Source organism: Erpetoichthys calabaricus, chromosome 18, assembly GCF_900747795.2.
Source record: "Erpetoichthys calabaricus chromosome 18, fErpCal1.3, whole genome shotgun sequence".
In the NCBI taxonomy this organism is placed as follows: Eukaryota; Metazoa; Chordata; class Cladistia; order Polypteriformes; family Polypteridae; genus Erpetoichthys; species Erpetoichthys calabaricus.
This window is the reverse complement of record NC_041411.2, coordinates 31,620,649-31,645,308: the sequence shown is the minus strand read 5'-3', so window position 1 is coordinate 31,645,308 and position 24,660 is coordinate 31,620,649. Positions and strand designations below refer to the sequence as shown.

Here is a 24,660-nt window from a genome sequence, read left to right as displayed (position 1 = left end):
CCTCTAATCCTAACTACTGTAACATCTGGATCATCACTTCCTAATCAACACTTTAAAATAATGACCTTTACAAGTGCTTTGATCTCTCTACCTTACTCAGCTCAACTGTAGGAGTCCTAATTACCTTCTACGGCACAATAGACAAAATGTCCTACATTACTTAAATTTAGAGAAAACACCTTAAAAAAATCTGTCATTATACGATAGCCTTTCTTTAATGCTGTCAATCTAAAGTAACCAAACTAATCACTGAACATTCAAATATTTCTTTTCACTACATTCATTCATGCATACTTCTTTCCTAGATGGAGAAGAGAAATTAGAAAGTGACTTCTAGAAGAATATCCAATATGTAACTGCAAGTTTAATGTCTTATGCTGGTGTTTTACTGACACCGCAAAACCAAGAATTAATCAAAAATAAAATAATGTGATCTCACAAGAATGACTTTTGAATGTATGACCATTCTGAAAGCAAGTCTATTGTACTTACAGGAAACTGACTTTTGTATACATATAGTACAAGAATGTTAATTAAATTAACAACAGAAACTCAAAAACAGCTTAATATTTAACTTTTAAGAATCATTTTTACTTTACCTGTATTGGGGCCACTGGCATACTGCTCAGAGCAACTGGCTTAGAGATGGGATCTTGAAAGCATTCTGGAGTTACAAGTTGACTAGTTGACTGCAGAAAACTTGGTGCAAGGCCTGGCTTGCTCAGGGGCTGCTGTGGCATTTGTTCATGATGTGGATTCAACTTGAGTTTATGAAAAAAATCCTGATTGAGGAAAGCCATGCTAGTGGTGCCCAGCTGAGAGTGGATTCCACTTTGTGAGGCAGGACTTAGAAGTGGAGACACTGGCTTGGCTTGAGAGCGCTGAATAGCCTTGATCACGACACCACTATCACTACTGAGGTCTGGTAGGGTTTGAGAGTTGCTGACCTCTGTGGAGTGAATGGGCTGAAATACTGGGCTACAACGGATATGATATTCGTATGGGAATGACGAGACTAGATTTGGTTTTTTAAGTAAAGTATCTGGATTTATCTTTTCTGCTGCTCCATGATTGCGATGACCTGTTAAAGTTTGTTCCTTTGGTAAAGGGCTCCCAAACAGTTCTTCCACAGTGATTTGCTTATGGCCAGAGTGAAAATTCTGGAAGAAAATACAATAGTCAAGTTGATAAAAATTTTATCTATATATCTATTATTATTAGAGAACTGGATTATTAGAGAAAAATAAAAATACATCACAAAGAACAAATGAATTTTGTTACAGCTCACTGTAAATATACTAAATTGTTACAAACCTTTTTTCCACTTTATTTTGCCTGGCTTTGAGTACATTGAACCATCTCTATTGGATGTATCACTGAATACATAACCTTATTTGGGCTCAGTTAATATAGGTGTGTACTGACTTATGTGAGAAATGTCTCATGGAAGGAAACTGGCTGTCACAAAAATATCTATGTTTTGAAAATATTAAGCAATATAGTGGAGGTAGGCACAATGTGTCAAATGGGAAAAGAACTGTTTCATATTTGTATTTCTGTCAGCAATCAGAGAAAAAAGGGTTCAAATTACAATATAAATTTCAGTTTCATTTCCTTGTGCTTTTCACCATATGGCTAAAAGGAACAGTCTTTCTCAAATATACTGTAAGATTATAGCTTAGGCCAACTGTCTCAAATCTATAGCACAAAATTTGAATGTTTTGTCTTCTCCATTTAATTATTTTCTATTTCTGTGACCTACAGCGAGGACGACATTTTTAGCATAGTCTCAATTTATGAAAGAGAGAATTTTTTAGAACAATATGTTCAAGCGACAAGAAAGAAGAAATGATGCAGGACAGAGTTAGTGTTTATGTTGTCTGAATAAAAAACTGCTGATAAATTTAACTACTAACAGTTTGACCTAATGGCTAATAATTTAAATTGGACAAGCTGAAAATTCAAATTCCTCACTTATTCTCTTTGTGGCACTTGGAAAGTCTTTAAATCTGCATATTTTACACATGAATAAACCTCTAGTTTAAAAAAATATTTTAGTGCCGTGAAAAGCAACATACACAATAAAATTAAAACTTTAGGAGGCCTACAAAAACTGATATTCAACTCACTGGAAGTAGCTTCACTGGAAAATAAGCATATTTTATCTCTGAAGTAAAAAAGGTGAAGTAAAACCAATAGCAATATAACCAAAAGGTAAATCAACAAAATACTGACTGTCCAAGAATTTAAATGACAGATGCACTAATGAGGCTGTACCTTTTCTTGCAGTTGTGAAGATGGTACATTTTCAATGGCTTCTCCAGAGATGGATTTATTGAGGACACGACTACGGTGCAATTCTGAGCTTGATGAAAGGTCAAAATCACCAATCTAAAAATCCAAAACAACGTGTTACTTATTACTGTGCGTCTTACCATTGAGGAAGTAATGTTTTTGTTTGGGGCTCTGTTCTCTGCTAATGACAACCATTTCTAACTTATCCGCTGAAAAGCTGATAATTCACTGAACTGCTATCTATGTACAAATTATCATTACAGGGAATTATGTTCCAACTGTAAGAAGTACGGATGGGAATTATCTAATAATAATTCTGTAACATTTAGTAACCAGTCATGTTTTTCATCACTAACTCTAGCTTCAGGTTTGAAATGTATTAATGTAAGTATAAGGTAATGCAATTCAACTAATAAACAAATACTAGTAACATCTACCTGCACAGGAAAGATAAATTTGTCAAAACAATAAGTTAACAAAAAAATGCAATTCAAAATTACTTCTGAAGCAAGACTTGTTGCATTACATAACAACAGTATTGCTTCAAATAAATGGTGTACAACCAACATAGTGTTATAAAATAAACCTTGACATGTGAACCAAAACTTGAGTACATCAAACAGTAAATAAAGAGGATTATGCTTCTGGAACTGGTAATTTCCTTATAAATTCCAGCCTGACAAACATACACCAAAAAGGCCAAATAACAGTGAATATAAAATCAACCAGACTTCATAAAATCCACTGCAACTCCTGTTTTAAAGAATAGAATAATAAAAGAACAAGCTGACAAATGACAGTAAATGCATTTCAAGGGAAACTATAAATATGTCACTGTGGTGGGTGATGGGAGTTCGGAAGAAAAAAAGAAAAACCTAATTCAAAGGGTCAGACAGTCTCACATCTGGACCTGCTACATTGCAGCACTGGATCTTTAATCCAGGATTAAGTCACTCAACTTCCCAAATCCCTTCTCATCACAGATCTGTCAGCTGCATCCTCAGCCAATCATACACTAGCAGCGAGTACTTGGAGATTACTCCGAGATCCATCTGGCCAGAACGGGATGGGAAAGTGAAGCATGCACCGAGTGTAAATAAAAAGTGTTAAATAAAATAGGTAACAGCTGCCTGTATTTAGGAAATATTTACTTTTAGAAGCCTGAATGCAATAATAATTCAGGTTTTCTATTATGTCCTTGTAGGAAGAATATATAAATAGATAAAATAAAATGAAAACCAGAAATTGTGGACCTCCTAAGAAAAAGAAAACCAAAGTAGCACACATGGTGCCTTGAAATGGTTTCTGTGTTCAAGAACTAATCTACAGTACTGTTACACCTTCTCTGTATACCTACAAAAATTAAACCGCCCTATCATAATGGACGACCTTAAAGACACAGTAAGAAGCAATGTTATAATCTTGTGATTGATTACGCACATAAAAAGCCAGATTTGTGATATTTAGTAGGATAGCCAACATTGCTCACTTTTCCTGTTCAAATTGACAGATATTCTTCACTTACACATTAGTGCACAATGTAATTTAAATGTAATCTGATAAATTCATAATGATAAATGATAAATCTAATTTGAGTTCACAAAGACCAGCAGCATTGGACACACAGTAGGTGCCAGCCCATTACAAGGCATGCACACACATATTAAAACCTCTTTAGAAACAGAAACACACATTTTCTAACTATAGGAAGTACAATACATTTTAGGAGTATATTTTGTAACAAAAAGGTCAGTATATCCATGATCCATGCCTTAAAGCAATTTGCTCACCCTTTCACAGTCGTCCTTGGCCCTCTCATATTCATCCTTGGCTTTATTGAGCATCTCCAGAATGTCAACGGGTCGATCTTCAGCACAACCATTAATTTTGCTGGGACTGTTCCTGCCAGGAGAGCTCTGCTGTGCTCTTTCTGCCTCTTGTTGTACGACCCTTAGTGAATGGAGGGAATCAGTTTAGTCTTCTGTGCAAAGAAACCCCTCTTGTAATGCTGCTTAAAAAGATAACATTTCACTAGGTACCTTAAAGCCATTTTATATTACATAACTTTCCCAGTGATTTTCAGTTGTTTCACTTACATAATGTTAGAGAGATGGAGGCAGTAGTAGGTCACTCCCATGATTACCACTCATGTAGTTTGACATACCCAGAGACTCTTTTGCCTTAAGTCATAGGTGTTGGTTTTTGTGTCTATGAGAGCTGACAACAAACAAGTGCTCACGCTCATAATGTAGCTTCAAAGAATAAGGGAGTCTGGTGTTTTGGACCTGACAAACAGAAGAAAGATGCTTCTCTCTGATATCATGACAAAATGAAAACAAAGGGGGGTTGGAAGAACAGGGCATAGATTGCAACTGAATTTGCAGTACCTGTAAAGCCTTTACATAGGTACAAACTCCGTCATACAGCACATCGTTGGCCACCAGAAAAACGGGAAAGCTCTCAGTACTTTGGAAATGTGAATCTGTGCCTGAAAGGTGTTAGATAGTTGTCTAATTTGACATATTCTACAATATTAGTTGTGTAATATGACATGCTTCATGTGAAAAATTTCCAACGGCTGATTAAACAACCTGAAAATGAGTTTTGTATATTACCTAACCAACTTGATATCCAGTTTTGTAAGTTAACTGTAATGCAAATGGCGTATATATTAAAATTTAATCTTTGCTGTGGATCCATATGAAAGGTTATTTGAAAGCTCATGAAGCTCATGTGACTTATGTTGCATGCTCTGATTTTCTGTATAGCTCCAGTTGCCTGTTCAAAATAATTAAATAGTATGGATTAGTTAGATCTTCATCTCTTGAACACATGGTGGCTTAATTTAATATTTTAAGTTACACACCTTGTTGAGTAATAAGCCATGCTGTTGTGCAGCCTGCTACGAGGGTTAAGTCAAAAATTATTTGCACTCCGGTTATATTAAAACTTCTGTTGGCAGCACTGTCTTATCAATGCTTTCTGTACAAGGTCCTGTCTCCCCAGTCACTGCTGTACTGGTGTGAACGTGTTACTTCAGATCATTTTCAACTGCAGTACGAGAAAAAATGGCTGCCCCACTTGTGATATGCATGAAAGAAGAGCAACGTGTAGTGATTCGTTTTTTGTGGTCCGAGGGTATGCCTGGTGCCAATATTTATCGAAGACTTTGTGTACAGTATGGAGAAAGTGTTTTGTAATGAAGACGTGTGTATGAATGGATAGAGAAGTTCAAGGAAGGTCGCACAAATGTCAGCCATTAAGGAGGAGCCGGACACCCATGAACATCTGATGACAACATTGAGCGTGCACATGAAATGATTCTGTTGAATAGACGAGTGACAGTCGATGGTATGTCAAATCATTTGCAAATCAGCCATGGCTCAGCCTATGCAATAATGCACAACAGACTTGGGTCTCGAAAAGTTTCTGCGAGATGGCTACCGAAACAATTCACATAAGAGCAAACAGAACCGTTTGGGTATCTGCAAAAAAAAATTTGGACCGAAAAGTTTCTTAAAAAGAATAATTACTGGCAACAAGAAATGGATTTATCACTCAGCCTCAGAGTAAACGGCAGAGTATGGAATGGAAACATCCTCAATCGCCGACCAAGAAAAAGTTCAAAAGTCCACCATCAGCTGGAAAATTGATGCTTACAGTTTTCTGGGATTCCCAATAATGGAATATTACCAGGAAAAAGGTTCAATAATCAACAGTGCTTGGTACAGGGAGATGCTCATTGAAGAGCTAAAGCATACTCTTTGGACAAAATGCAAAGGACTGTTATCCAAGGGCACTGTGTTCTTGCATGACAAGGCATGTCCGCAAACCACTGCCAACACATTGACACTCTACAAAAACTTCGTTTTGATGTGTTACAGCATCCTCCCTATAGTCCTGATCTTGTCCCTTCGGACTATCGTCTGTTTGGTCCCCTGAAAGAAGCCCTACGAGGACGAAGATTTACGTCTGATGAAAAGGTGAAGACAGTGGTGCATTCATGGCTCACAGCTCAGCCTAAAACATTTTTTAATGAAGGAATACGAAAGCTTGTTGACAGATGGATAAAGTGTACTGAAAAGCAGGGACATTATATCGAAACATTAAGTATTTGTGTTTTCTGAAAATTGATTAAAATAAATTCTACAGCCAGAGTGTGGATAATTTTTCACTTACCCTCATATATTTCATGAAGCACATGTCCTGTTTATTAGATATATTTGAAAAACAATAAATAAATAAAGCCCAGTCACTAAATCCAAAATTCAAAACATTTCACAAGATTTGCTCTTAGCACCTTATTTTTCAAGCTGCTTTCTTCGCAGGAAGCCAGTAACATGTTGAGCTGAGCATTCTTTTGTGATGGCCTGAGGGGGACAATCATAGCAATCTCTCTACATGTCAATCATTTAGAGTCATCTACAATTTTACATTGTATAATCAGCAGAACATTAACCTAAACTCAAGTATGAAAATGATGAAGGTTAACCAGTCACCAGAAAAATGTAGTAAAGAAATACTATCAGTAATTCAGCTTTGAAAACATTCCACAAATGACAAATCTATCTAGTCAAATTACTCTCAGCTCTCTTAGCATGGCACTGAACTACTGCCATGCTAATAGTTATCAGAAATACAGAGGCAGGGAGAAATTCTGGACTGACCTCATGACAGAATACATACTTATCATTGTAAATAAGTTCTAAATGCCATAGTTACTTTCTTTATAAAACAGGGATAGGGTTCATTGAGGAATGAGGAAGGAATCATAAAAGATATAAAGTTTTGAGAACAACCCAGTCAACCCAAAAAATCTGGCCAATTCCCACTCATTTATGTTTTTCAACATATTGTGTATTTAAAATTGGAAGGCTCCTAAATTTATTGTAATTATTACGCTTTTTAGGAACTTATTTCATATATTCTTTCTAGCATAAGGCAAAATGCCTCTCAACAGAGTGCCCATTTGTCTTCCTAAATTCTGGATACAGATCTTATTTTAAAGTAACAACTAACATTCACTGTAGTTCCATTCATAATGTACCTTGCATACACTTGTGGAACAATAGGACTCCTGAAACACATGGGATCTGTTCCAATGTCAGGAATAACGTTTGAACAGAAGGGGCACTAATATATTGGAGAGGTGTAGAAGTAGGTTAGTTGAGAATTCTTTAAACTAAGTAAAGGGAGCAGAGATTTTAGGCAGGTTAAGAATGCCACATAAAGGTTCGGCAGTAGTATAAACACAAATATGCAAGATCATTTTAAAAGTTTTCAATACACTGTTAAAAACTCAAATTAAAGACAGAAATTCAAACTGCTTACTGATATGCTAGGAGTATTAAGAAAAAAAACTCAGCTGTATTTATACAGTGTAGCTTCAAAATACTACGAAATAGGAAAAACAAACTTAGGTTAAATATATGGGGGTGAAGTTAACATACAATCATGCGAAAAAGTAATTGTACACAATGAAAAGTTTTTTGTTCCCTTTTGTTAACATATATGGACATATCAAGATTTGATCTTCACTTGAACATTTTCTTTAGATAAAGATGATGCAAATGAAGGAAAAAAATGAAAATTTGACTTTAAAATTTATTTAATGAAAAACAAACAAAAATGCCATTTCCATCTGAGTAAAAAGTAAGTACATCCTTGTCTCTAGTAGCTGATACTTCCTCCTTTGGCAGAAACAACTTAATGTAGGTGTTTTATATAACTACCAACAAGTCTACCAGTCTCCCACTCCTTCACGCATAATTCTTTCTGCTGTGTGATGTTTGAGTAGTGTCTCATGAACTCTGCCAATTTCAAGCCCCTCACCCATAACCCCTTAGTATCTCGATGGAATTCATATCCAGGCCCTGATTATGCCATTTCAGAATTCTCCATCTAGCTTCAATCTTTTGAATCTCTTGCGTTAGTCTTTAAGAATCCTCTGGTACAATGAAGAATTTATAGTGGACTCTATTATGGTGAGCTGTTCACATTCTGATGCAACAAAGCAGTCCCAAACCAAAGCTTTATAAATACAATGCTTTATAGCTGGTATCAGGTTCTTCTGGTCAAATACTGCCCTTGGTTTTTGCAAAACATGTCCTATGGTACTGTGGCCAAATAACTCTCTCTGTCTTGTCTATCTAGAGCACACTGTCCCAGAAGTCCAGGGGCCTCATGTATAACGCCGTGCGTAGAACTCACACTATAACATGGCGTAAGCACAAAAGCGGGATTGTGCGTACGCACAGAAAAATCCAGATGCAGGAATCTGTGCGCACGCATACTTTCACGTTCTTCTACTACATAAATCCCGATTTGCGTGAAAAGTAACGCACGTGCACGCGCCTTCTGTCCTGCCCCAACTCCTCCCAGAATTACGCCTCTTTGAATATGCAAATCAATATAAATAGCCTTCTGTGAAAAGACAATGGGAAAAGCACGGGAGAAAATATAAGAATTTCAGCGAATACCAAGGCAAAGGAAAAACGTACTATTTGTTGGTTTAAACAGTGGTATAATCAACAAAAGAAAGCTGATCGAGTGACAGTGTGTCGGAGAAACTCGAAGGCTCAACTTCACAAAGTCGCACAGTGCCCGAAATAAAAAAGAAATCACATATCAAAGTCGCCGTGAAAAAGCGAGTCGTAGCCCACCGTCTGAGTGTCATATGAAAGCTTATTAGGGTACAGACAAAAAAAAAGGCACACAGTGGGGAAAAAAGCACGAAATGTCAACTTTAATCTCGAAATTTCCACTTTAATCACGTAGTTTATTTTGCCATTAAAGTAGAACATCTTAAACTTCATCTTAAAATCGTTTAATTTACTAGTTTCTCAAATCCTATTGTAACTAAAGTGGCATGTTAAATGCTTTGTTCTGTATTTGATCTTCTATGTGCTCTATGTGTATGAATCACTACCTGCTTTTTAAACGGGCTTTCTCTTTCTCCGACAGGACACATACTCCATTACATTCTTGATATTACAGCTCTCTGAATAATTAAAATACTGAGATGTATACGTGATATCTTTTTCATGATGATAGGAATGAAAGCATGTTATTAAACATGGGAACACGGTGGCGCAGTGCTTGTTCATGTCTCACGCAAGAGGCTTGCTGCGCCATGCGCAACCTTCAGTTAAATAATTTATCACAGCAGTACTGTCTCTTTCAAACGTACTAACCTCCAATTCCTGTCCTTACTTTTCTTTCTCCAAAAACTCAATCGCCACACAATAAGCTATGTAATAGACGTGAAGCCATCTGTAAGCTTAGAACTTCGATTCTTCAAAACTTTTAAGGAACATTGAAATATCTTAGCAGTACATGTTTAATTATTATATCCGTCTATCTTTCCAGTGTCGCGTCAGCACCAGCAATAATACAGCGCAAGGCAGGAACAATTACTGAACTAGCTAGCGCTGCGGCACCGTGTCCTCACATGTTTAATTATTAACAATACAGATTATTTAAATGAAGTTAAAGTTTTATCTGTATAATATAATCAACATGTTTTGCTGCATTTCGTCTTAGAAATGAATACCGTCATCACATGTAAATACGCGCTTTATAAAGTGGCGCAGGTTGTGCAATATTATAACTGTAGTGCAAGTTTACAGTGAGGTGATTGTACTTATAAGTAAACAATTATATAAGGAGCAGTTGATGGACTGATTTAGTGTTTAGAGTTCTTGGGATGAAACTGTTTCTAAACCGCGAAGTCCGTACAGGGACTAAAGCGTTTGCTGTGGCTCAGGCAGCATCTGCTTCATGCTGTGTACCGATAATTCTCTTTCCAATCAGCTGCTGCTGTGATTTCCCACTCAGATACAGTAATATAAATACTCTGAGTGGTGCAGTGAGAGTAATGTGGAAAAAGATGATCTGCTGTGGCAACCCTTAACGGGAGCAGCTGAAAGAACATGCAGTGAGAGTAACAACGCTAAAGCAGTTCTGGTATTTGGAATACTATGGCTATTCCCTGGACCATTATATTGCTACAGGTTAATTACAATCAGATGCATTACACTAATAAACAATATGCAGTTAATTTCAGTGTATTTATAAAGCCACGCCAGGAATGTGGATTTAAGAAAGAAAGAGTGATCACACAGGAACAGTAGCACTGCTTTGACACTGGGTGCCGCCAGTCTGCAAAACCGGGCGGATAAATTGCGTACGCCAAGGAATGAGTTACCGTGGAAATGTGCGTGGCTTTACGCCAAGTTTAGGTTTTATACATCGCGATTTGAGCGTGGAAAGGTTCGTACGCAACATTTCTGTGCGTACGCACCGTTTATACATGAGGCCCCAGGTCTTTGCATAGGTGGTCATGGGCAAACTTTACTCTTGCCCTCAGGTTCTTTCACAACAGCAAACATTTCCTCCTGGCACACCTCCCATGTAGACCTAATTTGTGCAGCCTCCTCTTAATGGTAGATTTATGCACTTTGGCAACAATAGTGGCAAGAGATACCTGTAAGCCCCATGATGAAACTCTGTGACTGTTAAAGAGTTCTTTCAGCATCTACCGTTCTGCTTACGGGCAAAACTACCAGGGGTGGCCAGGACTAGACAACTTAGCAGTATTGAGAATTTAGATTTAGGATCAATATGCCTTATTATTAGTTATAGTGTTGTTAGCTATTAAAAGCTTAAGCCTAAAGCAGCTTAAAAGGTCACCATTTATTTTAGCATAAGGGCCACTGAGCCGCTGGCCTGCCCATCTTTTTACTTATTTTGTTTTGAATTTCTGTGAGTCAAGGACATTGTGTTCTTTGAAGGAACTGAGGAAGCAAGCAAGCAGATGTTTGTTTTTGGAACAGGGCTGCTGAGGCTCCCAACTGACAGAAGACTAAACAGAAGATTAAACAAGCTTCCACATGCATTCTCTGGCCTTCAGTTTTTAAGAACATTAAGCAAGCTCTCATATTAGAGTATAAACATACATTTTAGATAAGGCATTTACATTTAAATATTAAGGTTTATCAATATTTTAGGCAATCAAGTTAAAGCAAAATGCATTGTGTTAGCTAGCTTGAGCGATACAAGATTTTAAGAGTTGATTATTAAAGGCTAGGGTTTTTCTCTCTTTTAAGCAGGTGCCTGTGAGACCAAGGCCGTCTGCTTCCATTCCCAGAAGCTCAGCCCCTGTGCTAGCAAGTCAGAGCCAGTGTGTGGCTGTGTGCCACATGCCTAACAATGTAGCTGTCTGTGTTTGCAGGTTTTCACATCAGCACGCATATGTATTTTAAATAGCATTTAAGTTTATATGTCAATACATCTTTTTGAACCATTATAATAAAAAATCAATTCACAGCAAAAATTTTTAAACTAACTAGCTTTATAAAAGAGTAACTGTTAACACTAGAATCCCTGAAGCCTACAAAAAAAGTCATAATTTTGGGCCACCTTAAACTCCTTTCTACCTCCTCATCAGCATCTTTGTTTTACAAATGATCTGGTGCACATGACTTTAATGTTTAGGTATTTGAGGGAGCAGTAACTGTAGGGAGTGTACATACTTTTCCACATGTAAAATTTGTTTTAATGTTTAATTATACAATGGGCTACAAAATATAAATGTGTCATTGTGTTTTTTTGTATTACATTTATTCATAAATTAAAAATCTTCATACAGTATGTTCACATATGTTAAAAAAAAAAAAAAAAAGGTGTGGGCGTCTCTAGATAAACTAGGATTTGAATGCAAGTCTTCTTTAATTAGACAGTGTGCCACAGCTTAGTGAAGATGTATGGATTTTACTAGGAAGCATTAAATATTGAGGCCTTTAACTCAACACACTTTTAAAAGTGTGTCACATGCTCCCTAATGCTTACAATATTTTTTAAATTATATCTTTAGTAATAATAAAAAGGCAAGTTTACAGGGAGAAATTATAATCACATGCGACTTTAACTAGTCAAATTTCCACTGGGCTAGCTTTACGAATAGCAGAGTACAAAGAGGAAGAGTTTATATATATATATATATATATATATATATATATATATATATATATATATATATATATATATATATATATACACATACACATACATACAAAACATACATACACACATATACATACAGTGGGGCAAAAAAAAGTATTTTGTCAGCCACCAATTGTGCAAGTTCTCCCACTTAAAAAGATGAGAGAGGCCTGTAATTTTCATCATAGGTATACCTCAACTATGATAGACAAAATGAGAAAAAAAATCCAGAAAATCACATTGTCTGATTTTTAAAGAATTTATTTGCAAATTATGGTGGAAAATAAGTATTTGGTCACCTACAAACAAGCAAGATTTCTGGCTCTCACAGACCTGTAACTTCTTCTGTAAGAGGCTCCTCTGTCCTCCACTCGTTTCCTGTATTAATGGCACCTGTTTGAACTCGTTATCAATATAAAAGACACCTGTCCACAACCTCAAACAGTCACACTCCAAACTCCACTATGGCCAAGACCAAAGAGCTGTCAAAGGACACCAGAAACAAAATTGTAGACCTGCACCAGGCTGGGAAGACTGAATCTGCAATAGGTAAGCAGCTTGGTGTGAAGAAATCAACTGTGGGAGCAATTATTAGAAAATGGAAGACATACATGACCACTGATAATCTCCCTCAATCTGGGGCTCCATGCAAGATCTCACCCCGTGGGGTCAAAATTATCACAAGAACGGTGAGCAAAAATCCCAGAACCACACGGGGGGACCTAGTGAATGACCTGCAGAGAGCTGGGACCAAAGTAACAAAGGCTACCATCAGTAACACACTACGCCGCCAGGGACTCAAATCCTGCAGTGCCAGACGTGTCCCCCTGCTTAAGCCAGTACATGTGCAGGCCCGTCTGAAGTTTGCTAGAGAGCATTTGGATGATCCAGAAGAGGATTGGGAGAATGTCATATGGTCAGATGAAAAAACTCTACTCGTCGTGTTTGGAGGAGAAAGAATGCTGAGTTGCATCCAAAGAACACCATACCTACTGTAAAGCATGGGGGTGGAAACATCATGCTTTGGGGCTGTTTTTCTGCAAAGGGACCAGGACGACTGATCCGTGTAAAGGAAAGAATGAATGGGACCATGTATCGTCAGATTTTGAGTGAAAACTTCCTTCCATTAGCAAAGACATTGAAGATGAAACGTGGCTGGGTCTTTCAGCATGACAATGATCCCAAACACACCGCCCGGGTAACGAAGGAGTGGCTTTGTAAGAAGCATTTCAAGGTCCTGGAGTGACCTAGCCAGTCTCCAGATCTCAACCCCATAGAAAATCTTTAGAGGGAGTTGAAAGTCCGTGTTGCCCAGCGACAGCCCCAAAACATCACTGCTCTAGAGGAGATCTGCATGGAGGAATGGGCCAAAATACCAGCAACAGTGTGTTAAAACCTTGTGAAGACTTACAGAAAACGTTTGACCTCTGTCATTGCCAACAAAGGGTATATAACAAAGTATTGAGATGGACTTTTGTTATTGACCAAATACTTTTTTTCCACCATAATTTGCAAATAAATTCTTCAAAAATCAGACAATGTGATTTTCTGGATTTTTTTTCTCATTTGGTCTCTCATAGTTGAGATATACCTATGATGAAAATTACAGGCTTCTCTCATCTTTTTAAGTGGGAGAACTTGCATAATTGGTGGCTGACTAAATACTTTTTTTGCCCCACTATGTATATGTGTATTATATATATATTATATATATATATAAAATCAGTGTATGCTGTTTAACACAGTATGTTAAAATTACCAACATGGGGAAAAGCCTGACTAGATTTAGTAATCTGCAATAATCAGAATTGGATATAGGGGAAAGATGTGAATTGAGATAGTCATCATGATAATAATACATTTTGCAGTGTTTTGGGAGAGTGCATGTTCAAAAAACGAAAAGTTTAATTTTAGTAGGTTAAATTTTGAGCAGATATGAAAAAGCCCAAATAAAAGCCTATCCCAATTTTTGTTAAGTATGTAGACAGTTGAGGAAATGTGGAGCATGTTTAAAAGGGTTCTACATGCAATGCATGCATCAATCATAAAATTTAAAAGCACAAAGAATTTAAAGAGAACCCAGTGGTGGAAAAGTAAGGAGGTAAAAAGAAGTTAAAACAGCTAATAAGGCATGTAAAACAAATAACTACAGTTGTATCTGTAAGGCATATGAGAGCATGAGAACGGTTAAAAAAAAGACATCACGATAAAAGGCAGTGGTTTGCAGAAAAGGTGAAAGATGATCCAAAGAGATTCTTTCAATATATTTTAGTAGTACAAGAACAGTCAAAGAGGTGAGGAATGTTAGGTACCATAAAGGCAAACTAGAACATATATGAAGTAAAATAGCAAATGCTTTGAAACTTTGAAGTTTGTTCAAGAAGAAGTCAATAACCTCCCAAAAGTGACAGGGTCTTCTAAGAAGGTCCTTAGCAAGGTTATTTTAGTTAATGAAAACTAAAATCAAAACTGAAATTATTAAAAAAACATTTTCATAAACTGAAATAAAATAATTAACAAAACCAAAATGAAAAACTAAAACTAAACGAAACTATTAAAGTAGCTGGAAAGACTAACTGAAATAAAATAATAATTTACTAAAATATTTTTAGTTTTTGAATGAATATTCTTGCTGTTAGTCTTTAACCCTTGTAAGTTTTAACTCTAAAACAGAAAGTCATCCACCTTGAGCCGTCCCCGCATATATTCATCCAGTGAACGGTGGCTGGTGACGGAGGGCGGCTGTTCACACAGCATTCGCGGAGACAGAGCCAGCTGAGTGCGGGTGCATAAAGCGTGAGAAATAGAAAGCGATTTGCATGCCGCCTTTCTTTGCGCTTGTTGTATATCAAGATGTAGTTCAAACAGCTGAAATCAGAATGTGCTGGTCAACAAAAACTTTACCGTATGGACAGAAAAATCACGAGTGAGTGACGTTTCAGTTTATTTCTCAGGTGACTGCTTTTTGTTGACAGCAATTCACCTGCCACTTCGCACAGGAGAAATCGTTTTTACTTTCTTATATACGAAGTATAGAGAAAGTATAGTAATCATGAAAAAATCTGACCTCGATATTTTGATGAATCTTGACGTTATAGACCTCCCAGAGTCCAAAAATACTGTTTTTTGGAATTGTGTGTGTGTGTGTCTGTGTGTGTGTGTAAACACAATAACTCAAAAACGCAGCCAGATAGATGGATGAAATTCGGCATGTGGTTGTTACACCGCAATTGTAGATCTGTATTAACTTTTGGGCCAAATCCATCACCCGGAAGTGGTACTTTACCTGAACACATACGATTTGTTTTTTATTTATGCAGCTGCAGAGTCCGATTTATTCAACATTACTTTTATAACAATTGTTCAATATATTAATTTGATTTGTTGGTGATGGTTCCTTAATGTACATAGTATAAAAATATAATCATTTTCTTGCGGTTTACTCCTCAAATATCCATCCCCATATCTGAGTATACAAGAAAGTCGAGGGGAGAGCACTCCTGGCTTTTGAAAATAAAACGGTGCTGATTGAGAGACTGACTAGGTCATCATACAAGATCAGCATATTAAGCATATTTGCTTTAAAAACACAGTTTAACAACGAAGCAATACAAACAAAGGTAGAAAGTCTAACAAGTGATGAAAAACTAAACATACTAATGGGTTTTTGTATTTATTCTATATTTATTAATTTATCTTTTGTAGTTCATATTCACAACTCAAAATACCTGATATTGTAAAAGTAATCCATTAGCAGAATTATATTTTAAAATATTTGTCTCCCTTTTTTCAATGTTTTCTCTCTCTCTCAAAATAGATAGTTGAAATATCATATTCTTTTTGTTCTTAACATCAGCCTTATCATACATATTGCATACCAGGGAGTTTTCCTGCCTTACATCCAAACCTGCTGTGGTAGGCTCCAGGTTTCCTGTGATCCTGCTCTGGATAAACAGGTTTAGATAATGTATATGTTGTTCTTAATCTCAGATGCTTTTTCTGTTGTTTTGTGCCTGTCCGTATTCCTATTACCTGATCTTGCCTGGCTCATTATGGATTTACTGTTCTTATGGCAGGCTATTCAAGACTCATCACCTCACACTACATGCTTGTTGTTCTTTGTTTCCCTCAATACAGCTAGGTGGGGTCTGCACACTCATTCAAGTCTAAGAGCCCTGTTCTTCCTAAGCCTCTGTGATTTTCATGAAAATATTTAAAAAATTATACAATTGTGTAAAATTGTTCATATTCAGTATCTAGTTTTAATTATACTTGTTTTTATCAGACAAAAAACAAAACCAGACAGTAAACCAGGCAGTGTAGTAAGCTTCCACCAACAAACTCATATCCAAATCTGTTAAGTGTATAGTTCTGTCTGATTGTGACACAAAACTAACTCCGTAGGCGCTCCATGCCATAATTACTAAAACTAAAACTGAAACTAATATATATAAAAATAAAATAGAAATGTCTTTGTGAAATAAAAACTAAACTAAAACTAAAAATACATGATGAAGGAAAACTAAAACTAAACTGAATTTCCAAGTAAGGTCAGAAAAAATATACAAATAAAAACTAATATAAAAAGGCAAAACTATAATAACCTTGGTCCTTAGTGATTTCGAACCTGTAGATGGAAAATCTAATAAATGACCGGGACCAGATAACACTACTCTTCAAGTCCTTAAAAAAGTCAGAACGGTTGATTGGATTTGACAGACATACACACATTACAAGATTAGATCGAGCATTTACATAAAATGCCGTGTTAAAAATCCACTACACATGAAAGAGTGGAGGAATGATCAATGCAAATTATCTATGATTGCAAGAAATTAATATCCAGGAGTGTGTCCATGCTGCACATTAAAGGTAGGAGGGCTGTAGATTGAAAGTATTCTGCCAGGAACTCAACCTCCGAAAAAAAGAATTAAAAACTGCACAATCTTTAGCTATACTCACCACTTCACTACTGGTATGAAAGCAAGACAACAGATGAGATGCAATCACAACAGTCTCATTGATAGACCTCCACTTTGCTGGACAGAACTGCTTGGTTACTGGGCTTTTTGTGGAAATGCAGCGATTCTACTTCATTTATCTTTACATATCAGTTCCACATTCTCACCTTATCACTCAGTCTCCTTAACAAGGTATTCAGATAAGGATAGCACATTACACTTCATCCTGTTGAAAACTTGTGAAGAACTCATGCAATATTGTGCAGCTTATGATAAAAACAGCACAAATGAGAAATAACTGGAATTGATCAGACAGAATCCATCCATATTTTCTGAATGGCTCAAAATATAATGAAGATATACGGATAAATGTACTATATTGATGCCTGCAGCTAATTATGCATCACATATGGAGAATATGATTGGTTTTCCAAGTATAACAAGTTAGAAACTTTAGTAACAAAAAGTAAAACTTTCTACAGTACTATATAGTGATAAATATGCTTAAAATATTATACTCCCTTGCTCTATCCCAATAAGAACATTTTTATTTTTGTGTTCACAGCCCTTTTCTTCTGCATATAATACAAAATTGCTTCTTGTAATAATAATAAAAAAAAAAAAAAAAGTTAAACATGTGGTTTTTGGATGGACACAGTCATACTAGTTGTGTATTGGGTCTTTTTTAATCAACATTTTTGGTTGCCCAAAAATGTATATACTTGATGAACATATATACTTACTTGTTGTTGAAATCTACTTTATGTTCCTCATTATAAATTTTGGATTGTCGTTAAAGAGTTTTTACTATTTTGAAAAATACTTCCAAGTCTTTTGGGAGACATAACTTTCAGAACTGTAAAGGTATTAAGGCATCATGAGTAATTCTTCCAAATCATTGCCCATTTTATATAAGCAGCTTGTTTTACTTATTTTCCAATGAGAATGTTGATTGTTCACAGCTTACCATGCGTAGTAAAAAGATTTGTACCTCTTTAAGCCTGAATGATTTAAAATTTTAGTAAGCATTAAATTAACTCATTAATAATGAATTTTTTTCTGAAATGTTGGTCAGGCACTGTTGTATTGCTTATTGCTAAGTTCCTAGGAAATGTGTCTGCAATATTTACATAACAAACCTCCCTCATGATATCTAATGTCCTAAGCAAAATCTAATCAAAGCCACGATACAGAAGATTGATGAAGGGGTCTGAGTTGCCTCGAAAGCTTGCATATTGTAATCTTTTAAGTTAGCCAATGAAAGGTGTCATTTTGCTTGACTTCTCAGTACATTCATAACGACTAACACGGTACAACACCCTAGTATTAATTTTCCAAGAAACTGCCAGGTCCAACACTCATTAACAAAGTTCCAGGATAAACAGCCCAGCAATCACTTCAGTCAACAACTAGTAAGAGGGGAAAACTGTATGGTCATAAATGAAAAAAACTACATGTACACAATACACTTAGTCGAGGAAATCTATTTTTTTCAGTAGAACAGAGACAATTAATAGATAAGTAAATTGTCTGCACTTTCAGGTAAGCCAGTGATTTAGCAGTTATTATTACATGGCCTCAGAGAAATCATACAAAGCACTACTCTACATCTGCAAACAGCAGCATAATAACATTTAAACAAGTGTTCTTTTTATGAAACTGTGGACACTCACAGCCATTGAGGAAAACTGACTTAACATTAGCAATCATTTAGCTGAAAACCTGGATGAGGATGTAGCAACATAAGTTGAGTTAGTTTATAATGCAGAATGACAAAAAGTCATTAGTAGGTAACAAATTATATGTTGTGCATATCGTGTGTAACTTTTTTCAGTTGTTCTTCAGTTAATTTTATCCCCCACACCAATAAATGTAGGTAATTTTATATTGAAGATAATAAATACAAAATAATCTTGGCTTTGATTAGATTTTGCTTAGGACATCAGATATCACGAGGGAGGTTTGTTGTGGAAATATTGCAGACACATTTCCTAGGAACTTAGCAATAAGCAATATAATAGTGCCAGACCAACATTTCAGAAAAAAAATTCATTATTAAAGAGTTAATTTAAAGCTTACTAAAATTTTAAATCATTCAGGCTTAAAAGGGTACAAATCTTTTTACTACACATGGTAAGCTGTGAACAATCAACATTAATCTTTAACAATTCAGGTTCTGAATGTTATATATAGCATTTTTTAGTGAGGACAATGTAGGAGGTGGGGTGAAGAATAAAACAGACGATTTATGGAAATAGGGTAAGACTACCTCACTCTACAAGGATTTGCCACCTAATTTATCTTACTTGCTCTCTTTATGCAAAACTGTCTATGCTGAGTTTATGCACTTTAAGCCTACAATTGCATGCAAATTGTAATTGACTGGATGTGGTCAACTTTTGATTTACAAATTAAACAATGTACAAGGTTTCCTACAGTACTGAATAGGCACTCACAAAATCAATACTTTCTAAATTTTTCAGAAGATAGCATGTATGAACTGCAACTTGCCTGATGGATGGTGTATAAATTAGAATTTAGTACAAAATACAAAAGAAACCTTATTAAGTGTAACATGTTCTTCTCAATAAAGAAAGACAGCTGTTAAAAGAATACTAAATTATTATTTTTACCTTGCCTGGATTGCAAAAGTGGTCAGTTCAGTGTATAAATGTTATATGAAATTTTTTTTTCTTTCTTTATTTCGCCTTACACAATTTCTTTTATTAGGAATTTGTTAGTTTTCGCATACCCCTTGGGGTCAGAGCGGAGGGTTAAGGTTAAGGGTCTTGCTCAAGGGCCCAGCAGAGTAGGATCTCTTTTGGCAGTGACAGGGATTCGAACCGGCAACCTTCTGGATACCAGCGCAGATCCTTAGCCTCAGAGCCACGATTCCGCCCTATAATAATTCTTTACATTTATATAGCGCTTCTATCACTACTGAAAGCACTATCCACACAGGGAGGATCCAAGGAAGCGAACCCACAATCTCCTTACTGCAAAGCAGCAGCACTACCACTGCACCACCTGTGAATAAATTTGTAACACATGTAAATTTTGATAATATGTATACAGTACACCCCCAAAATTCACGGGGGTTACGTTCATAGAGCACCCGCGATTGTGAAAAACCACAACTTCTGGATGTGGTTGAAAAATGCCTTTTAAATGCCTATTTTTATAGTTTCAACCCTAAATAAAGTATGCCCCCAAAGCACTTTAATTTCGTTGCAAACTCAGCTTAATACATTACCTAAAAAATTACCTTAATACCTAAAAACAGAATGTAAAGGTAAACCTGTATACTGTACAGTACTGTACTGTTATGTCTCCCGCGGAGCTAGAATGTAAAAACACGGATGTTACCGCTATACGCACTGTAATTCATGTAAGCGCGTTTTCTTTGGTATGCGCTGTAGTTCTCTTTGTTATAAGTAGAGTAAACACATAATAATTTCATTTAATTAAAATATGATGAAGAGCTGCGCAGTACGATGCACAGGATTTAAAACTCCTCGGGTGGCGCCTCTTCTTCAGTCACTTCAGGAGGAGTCATATCTTTGTACGGGTCTTCTTCTGGTTGGGTTTCGTGCTGGGTTTTCTTTATAGGTTTCAGGAACATTGTGATATGAAGTTGCTACATTGTCTCCTGTAGTGAACTACTGGTACAATTTCCGTGCTTTCTCACAGCTGATGTTACCGTCCAAGGGAATGTTCTTCCTGCAGTCGGTGATCCACAGTGCCAAGGCAGATTCCATCCTGATGATATTTTTATTCCTTACGGTCGTTACCTTTTTGGCACTATCACAGAAACTTACAAATATGGTACTCCAGATCATTGCTTTGTTCTTCTTTATGTAACATACGGTGCTTTCATTAATGCCATAGTGGCGCGCTACGGAAGCATAACATTTTAGTTCCCAGAGCAAATCCAGTAGTTCAACCTTATCCTGGAGTGTTTTAAACTTCTTCTGGCGCTTAGGCTCAGTTCCAGAAGCCTTAGAAGGTGCAGGGCGATTCAACGACATTGTGTGCATTTAAGAATAACAAAACAATAACAAAATGGAAAACACAAGGACAATCAGCTGGAGATGCGTCACAAAGCAGCAGTCAATCATCAGCAAGGAGAAATGAATAACGCTCTTGGATTGGCTACTTTCATCATCCCAAACCGCGGTGGTAAACCCACTCACCTGGAGACGCGTCACAAAGCAGCAGTCAATCATCAGCAAGGAGAAATGAATAACAATCTCAGATTGGCTACTTTCACCATCTCAAATCGCGTTTCCCTCAGTGGTTGCTTCCTGTTCTCTCTACAGAATAGTATTGCCACGAAAAAAGCCATAAAAAATTGCGGAGGATATTTGCACTTTCTGCTAACAACTAGGGGGCTCCGCCCCCTGCTCGCTTCGCTCGCCAACCCCTGGTGTTGGGAATGACAAAGAGCTTGATGTATGAATGAGATATAGAATAGTGTGACGGTGTAGATGATGCAAATAGAAAGCAAACAATAAAGTGTGTGGCACAGTGTAAAGGTTTATTTTAAAATTTGTTTGTACACGCCGTTTAAGTGTAAAAGGTAATTCCAGCTCAGAACTTGTAAGGTCATTTAAGATGGTTATTGTTGTGATCAGAGTCAAGTTTGTCAGAGCTTAGAAAGAGTTGTGTCTTTCCAGGAAGTAATGGAATGACTTGGGTATTTATGTTTTCCACATTAATATTTTTTGGACATAATATAGTGCGTTGTGTTAAAAGGGGCATTTGGTCTAATGAGATTGCTGTTCCAAATCTCTCTGTAACTAAGTCGTCGCAGATAAAGGCTTGAGGAATTGTAATAATATGTGGCTGAAGTCCATCTGTATTGGCGAGTGTACCATCTCTCAGTTGTAATAAGCAATTGTTATGATCTGGTTCTGGACATCGTATCTTTTTTACTAACTGTATCTTTTGAAAGCAATGCCAATTGTCTGCGTATTTTAAGGTGCACTGAACAATAGCTGAGTGCATGGCATCTGGAAGAATAGCTAATCACTGTCTAAAATCTCCTCCTCATAAAAGTACCTTTCCTCCAAATCGAATATTATTATTCATAAACGTTTGTTCATGCCATTGTACATTCATCAATAAACAACATTTTTTCAAGACGGATGTCACGTGCAGTGCCACCGTTAATGTTCATAGTGGATTCCGATTTGTAGGATCTAATGTAGTTGATAAAGATTTCACTTTCAGGTACATCGTCAGTTATAAGCTTCTGTAGATATTCAGTATATGAATGTAAAGAAGGCAGTCTAATTTGACCCTTTTGACAACAACGTGTAAATGTATAACTTGTATTGCCAGTTGTTTCTTCAGGGAAGTGAACTGAATGACAATGATTGCAAATGACATTCATTAATCCGAATGAATTTTCCTGGTGTATGTTTTGCTTGTGCCGTTTGAGAGGCGCGTTGTTGCATGTGTAGTATTTGGGACGTGTTGTTTTGGAGCTGTAATCGATTTGCCTGTGCTGTGTGAGAAGCCCGTTGTAGCCTTCGCTGCTATTAACGTATGTCTGAGACGGGAGGTGTTTCGTTTTGAATCCGTGCCTGTTGCCATGCAGCACTTTGATTGATAGTTTGCGTCATGTGGATCTAGGATGTAGATTTGTGCATATTAAATGAACTATTGTAGGATCTAATGCAGTTCATAAAGTTTTTACTTTTAGGTACATCGTTAGTTAGAAGCTTTAGTTGAGCTTTGCGTTTTTGGAGTCGAGTCATTTTTTCTTTTAGAAATATGGATAAGTAATAAGGAGTATTGCACTCACTGTTAATATGGAGCCTTTTCTGCGGTTGAACGGTTAATAGTGCCTTATTGTAATGAGATCCACCTATGCTGCATAGCCGTCTATTTTGTTGTTTCTTTCGTGTTCGTGTGTTTGTTCCTGTTATCCTTTCCTTTTGTACCCGTGACCGTGTATTCATGACTTGTTTCTTTCTCAGCATGTGAAATATGGATAAGTAATAAGGAGGATCGCAGTCACTGTTAATATGTTTCCTTTTCTGCAGTTGAACGGTTAATAGTGCTTTATTGTAAGGAGATCCACCAATGCTGACACCTATGCTGTCTAGTGTGAAGGTGTTGATGTTCACTTTAGAATATGTGGCTTTGGGTGTCACTTCTTATGGATGTGTGTGTGTGTGTGTGGGGGGGGGGGGTTGAGGATTGTTGTCGCGCGAGCGTCTTCTTTCTTTTTGTGTTCCTGTGTCTTGTTGAATCCCCCTGTTTGTGTGTGTCCCGTCCCTTGCTTGTAGGGTCTGTGGGGTGGTTTTGTGTTCTTTTTTTTGTGTTCCATGGGCTTGTTGAATCCCCCTCTTGGTGTGTGTCCCGTCCGGTGCCTGTGGGGGGGGGGGGTGCCTTGCTGTTGTGCGCGAGCCTTTTTTTTTTTGGGTCTAGTTTCGTGTGCAATGTGTTTCGTGCTTTGCCTGCGTTTCCTCATTTCTCCATTTTTCCTGTGCTCACTCCTTTTTTCTGTGGTCTTGTCCGTCGCGGACTCTTTTTGCGCCTGCGCAGTACGTCTTTTTGCAGCTACGGCCCATTGCCGGATGTGCCTGCGTCCATCATCCGGTTTAGCATTCTCGGTTAGTAATATGGATTAATAGTTAGGTTCTAAGAAAAAATATGTGAAACCTGAACCGTGACTTCGTGGGGGTCTACTGTATTACAAAGGCTTACGACATGTTAAGTTGAACAACGACACACTTTATATTTATGTCTGAATGTACGTAAATGTAGGTTGATCAAAAGGTTTTTCATTGTCTTTAGTAAACAATGTGAAACATTTAAAAAAAAAAAAAAAAAAAAAAACACACTATACTTACTTTGACATGAGTTGAGCTATTCGGTGACAGTCATTCTTGTCATAAAACCAGATACTGTAGATGGAGACTAAAGATAAAAGAATAAATATTTCAGAAAAAAAAAAAAAAAACAGTGGCGGCGTGGGGTCAAAACAGCATTACATAAAAACATAGCAGTAACATTTTCAGGAGAAGCAACCATGTTCAACCATGTTGTCGACTTTAGTATTTTATTAAGAACATTTCATTGACAATTTGTTTTTAGGTTCTAAATAGGGGTAGCATCATTTATTACAGGTTATGTGTATAAGTGTGCCCTATAATTACATTAAAGAATAAGTTTGATATTGTTTTAAGTCAATTGGTGTCCTGTATACCCTCATTTTTTAGCGGCATGAATAGGCAAGTTATTTTTACTTATTAAAAATTACAACAATGTTTAATCAATACCACAAAAAATCTTTTTAAAAAAACTGACTTGAAAAATATCTAACTTATCGTTGATCTATCTAGGACTGACTGCAATCTTGTGCCCAGTGCTTTGCAAAGGGGAGTTCTGT

General features: G+C 36.7%; 1 protein-coding gene across 3 annotated transcripts in view; it reads right to left on the bottom strand.

Annotated features, from left to right (window-relative positions):
- dcp1a (decapping mRNA 1A) overlaps positions 1 to 24,660 on the bottom strand; it is a 61,847-nt gene that overhangs the window by 17,571 nt on the left and 19,616 nt on the right. For 2 of the 3 annotated variants that reach the window (XM_028824345.2, XM_051921099.1), the window contains exons 4-7: positions 24,122 to 24,188; positions 4,086 to 4,245; positions 2,278 to 2,391; positions 600 to 1,160 (exon numbers count right to left, since the gene is read on the bottom strand). In XM_028824345.2, the coding sequence (XP_028680178.2) occupies positions 600 to 1,160; positions 2,278 to 2,391; positions 4,086 to 4,245; positions 24,122 to 24,188 (902 nt within the window). The remainder of the gene's footprint in view (positions 1 to 599; positions 1,161 to 2,277; positions 2,392 to 4,085; positions 4,246 to 24,121; positions 24,189 to 24,660) is intronic. The other variant, XM_051921100.1, reaches the window with a different exon arrangement.